This window comes from Bombina bombina, chromosome 6, assembly GCF_027579735.1.
Source record: "Bombina bombina isolate aBomBom1 chromosome 6, aBomBom1.pri, whole genome shotgun sequence".
Classification (NCBI taxonomy): Eukaryota; Metazoa; Chordata; class Amphibia; order Anura; family Bombinatoridae; genus Bombina; species Bombina bombina.
In genome coordinates this window covers 340,686,555-340,689,951 of record NC_069504.1, presented here as the reverse complement: position 1 = coordinate 340,689,951, position 3,397 = coordinate 340,686,555, and the positions used below count along the sequence as shown (strand labels likewise).

General features: G+C 43.5%; 1 protein-coding gene across 1 annotated transcript; it reads left to right on the top strand.

The window, feature by feature from the left end:
* The first annotated feature begins 1,276 nt into the window (after positions 1–1,276).
* Positions 1,277–2,608, top strand: ASCL1 (achaete-scute family bHLH transcription factor 1). The gene is made up of 2 exons (XM_053719813.1): positions 1,277–1,884; positions 2,479–2,608. The coding sequence occupies exon 1, from the start codon at positions 1,286–1,288 to the stop codon at positions 1,868–1,870; it is 585 nt and encodes a 194-aa protein (XP_053575788.1). The 5' UTR covers positions 1,277–1,285; the 3' UTR covers positions 1,871–1,884; positions 2,479–2,608.
* Positions 2,609–3,397: the final 789 nt, after the last annotated feature.

Genomic DNA, 3,397 nt, shown 5'->3' with positions numbered 1-3,397 from the left:
TACTAACTTATCACAAGTAGCCTTCTACTAACTTATCACAAGTAGCCTTCTACTAACTTATCACAAGTAGCCTTCTACTAACTTATCACAAGTAGCCTTCTACTAACTTATCACAAGTAGCCTTCTACTAACTTAACCCAAGTAGCCTTCTACTAACTTATCACAAGTAGCCTTCGACTAACTCATCACAAGTAGCCTTCTACTAACTTATCACAAGTAGCCTTCTACTAACTTATCACAAGTAGCCTTCTACTAACTCATCACAAGTAGCCTTCTACTAACTTAACCCAAGTAGCCTTCTACTAACTTATCACAAGTAGCCTTCTACTAACTCATCACAAGTAGCCTTCTACTAACTCATCACAAGTAGCCTTCTACTAACTTATCACAAGTAGCCTTCTACTAACTCATCACAAGTAGCCTTCTACTAACTTAACCCAAGTAGCCTTCTACTAACTTATCACAAGTAGCCTTCTACTAACTTATCACAAGTAGCCTTCTACTAACTTAACCCAAGTAGCCTTCTACTAACTTATCACAAGTAGCCTTCTACTAACTTAACCCAAGTAGCCTTCTACTAACTCATCACAAGTAGCCTTCTACTAACTCATCACAAGTAGCCTTCTACTAACTCATCACAAGTAGCCTTCTACTAACTTATCACAAGTAGCCTTCTACTAACTCATCACAAGTAGCCTTCTACTAACTTATCACAAGTAGCCTTCTACTAACTCATCACAAACGCTTGTCGGTCATTTGGTACGGAACTTGTACATTTTAACTTCTGATCTGCCAGTGAAGTTGACAATCTAATGGCAGTTTGCAGTAAGCAATGACTGGGCGCTCACTTCTCAGTCACCACACAGGTGCACAGCAAGTTGCAATGAAATGTGTTGCAGAACACTTCGGTAAACAAGGGGTTAAGCTGTAAAGTCCCCCCCTGCCCACTTTGTGCCTCTCTCTGTGCAGCTCGCGCCGCCCGCGCGCCCGCCCGCCCGCTGTTTATTCAGCGGCTCGCGCGGCACGCGCCAGGCGCACGCACTGCAACAACAAACCCAAAAAACACACAGAGGATGGGAAGCCCAGAGAGAGGGAAAGGGGGCGGGGCCGGGGGCCGTGCGCGTGGGGCTTGTGCCCATTGAAAAGGGGACGGCTGCGGCTCTGCGACCCCAGCGCACTCAGTGCAGCCAGCCAGGGAACCAGGAGCCACACGCGAGCGCCACGAGCCCAGCCGGCTCCCCTCACTCACTGCTCGCAGCATCTACTTCTCTCGCTCCCGTGCCAAATGGACAGCGCTGCCAAGATGGAAATCGCCCACAGCCAGTTCATGCAGCCAGCCTGCTTCTTTGCCACCCAGAGCTTGCAGCTGAGCCCCTCAGAGGGACAGCCGGCTAACACCAAGTCCTTGCCTAAGCTGAAGAGGCAGCGCTCGTCCTCCCCTGAACTCATGCGGTGCAAGAGGAGGTTAAACTTCAGCAGTTTCGGCTACAGCCTCCCTCAGCAGCAGCCGGCAGCAGTAGCCCGGCGCAACGAGAGAGAGAGGAACCGGGTGAAGCTGGTCAACCTGGGCTTTGCCACTCTCCGGGAACATGTCCCCAACGGTGCGGCCAACAAGAAGATGAGCAAGGTGGAGACGCTGCGCTCGGCTGTGGAGTATATCCGGGCGCTGCAGCAGCTGTTGGACGAGCATGATGCGGTGAGCGCTGCTTTCCAGTCTGGAGTGCTGACACCTGCCATCTCCCCCAATTACTCCCATGATATGAACTCTATGGCGGGGTCACCCGTCTCCTCATACTCCTCTGATGAGGGCTCCTATGACCCTCTCAGTCCTGAAGAGCAAGAACTGCTAGACTTCACCACCTGGTTCTGAGCTTTATGGAGCAGGTGAGTTTTCTTCACCCTCGCAAGATCAATAGGACATTTAGAAATATCATTTACTTGCCACTTATAAACTAAAGAATGGCACACTGGTAACACAAAATGCAAGTGGTAATATCTATGGCACCCCTATATTAGTTAGCAATGGGTCAGCACTCAGTAGCAGACTGGAGAACATGAAATGGGCATAATATGGGGCGAACTGGTACCCTTGCAGATATTAGAATAGTCAAACATAGAATCAGACTGGTATTTAATTATTTGGCCACCAGTGAAAGCTATACATTATAATGTTCTTATGCAGTCAAGGGGTTAATGCAGCCCCATGCATGTCTAGTTGCATACTACTCCTTTCTATCATGCATAGCATCTAAGTAATATAAGGATTCCATAGTTATTCAATCATTTGTGCTTCCAAAAGGAAAGTTACATTTTCTTGGTTCCCAAATAAAGCTGCTAATTATACACAATAAGATAGTGAAGAGTGAATCTTATAAGTAGGCAATGGTTGTATTGCTGTAAATAAAGCAATGATAATGATGTGTTATGTAAACATGATTGTTGTATCAGTGTATTGATGTTTAATTTGTTGTTTTTTAGGACTGTTGCAAAGACTGCAAATTCACCTTCCTACACTGGAAAACAAAGTGAAGCACATAGGAGCTGCAAAAATCTCCAAGAACACTGAAGCACTAAATTTGCACTCCAGACCAATCCACGGGATGAAATGAGACTTAATACTGTGGGACTCAGGGGTGTTGAAACGTGTGCTCTGCACACACAGATGGAGGAAACGTTGTCTGCCCTGCATGATCCCAAGAACAAGACAGGGCTTCCCAAAAATATAACTTTAGCCCTTATTGACAGTTTTATTTCCTTCACATAAGGATGAATATAGCACCGGATCATGATTTGTGGGGATTCCATTCAAACTATGCTGTTATTCAAAGAACCCTATCAAAAAAACTCCCTTATACTATTTTTTGTACCACTTTCTTCTTCAAATGCTTCCAATCTTTTTGTGAAATTTTTTATTATAAAAAAAAAGATATTTCTATCTATCCCAAACATTTTGGGGTATATTAAGCTATTTTTGTATATAAGAGAGATTTATAGAACTTTTGTACAAATGTTATAAATTGTGTATATCTTGATACATTATTATGTAATGCTTATTACCTCTGCATATTTAGACTTGTAGTCTATTACCTTGCAACTGCCATTTTTGTATGTGGTTTTGTAAAGGACACTCCTTTTAAGGTGGGGTTGAAATTCCTACAGATGTACTTTAGCACCAACGTGTCTTACTTTATAGAAACTTTGTTAATGTATTAATTGTGTTATTAAACAATGTTCAGTGAACAAAGTTTATGCAGCTATTGTCCAAAAGCAAAATAGTGGTCTTGTTATTTCTATGCTGCCTTTTGGAACATGAAACCACTGCCTTTTTTTCTTACTGTTTTATTAAAAATTTACAAAGGTCCTGCATAACCATGTTTTTTACACATTAGTTTCATAA

Coding starts and splice junctions, on each gene's coding strand:
- ASCL1 (XM_053719813.1), top strand. CDS start 1,286: ATGGACAGCGCTGCCAAGATGGAAATCGCCCACAGCCAGTTCATGCAG.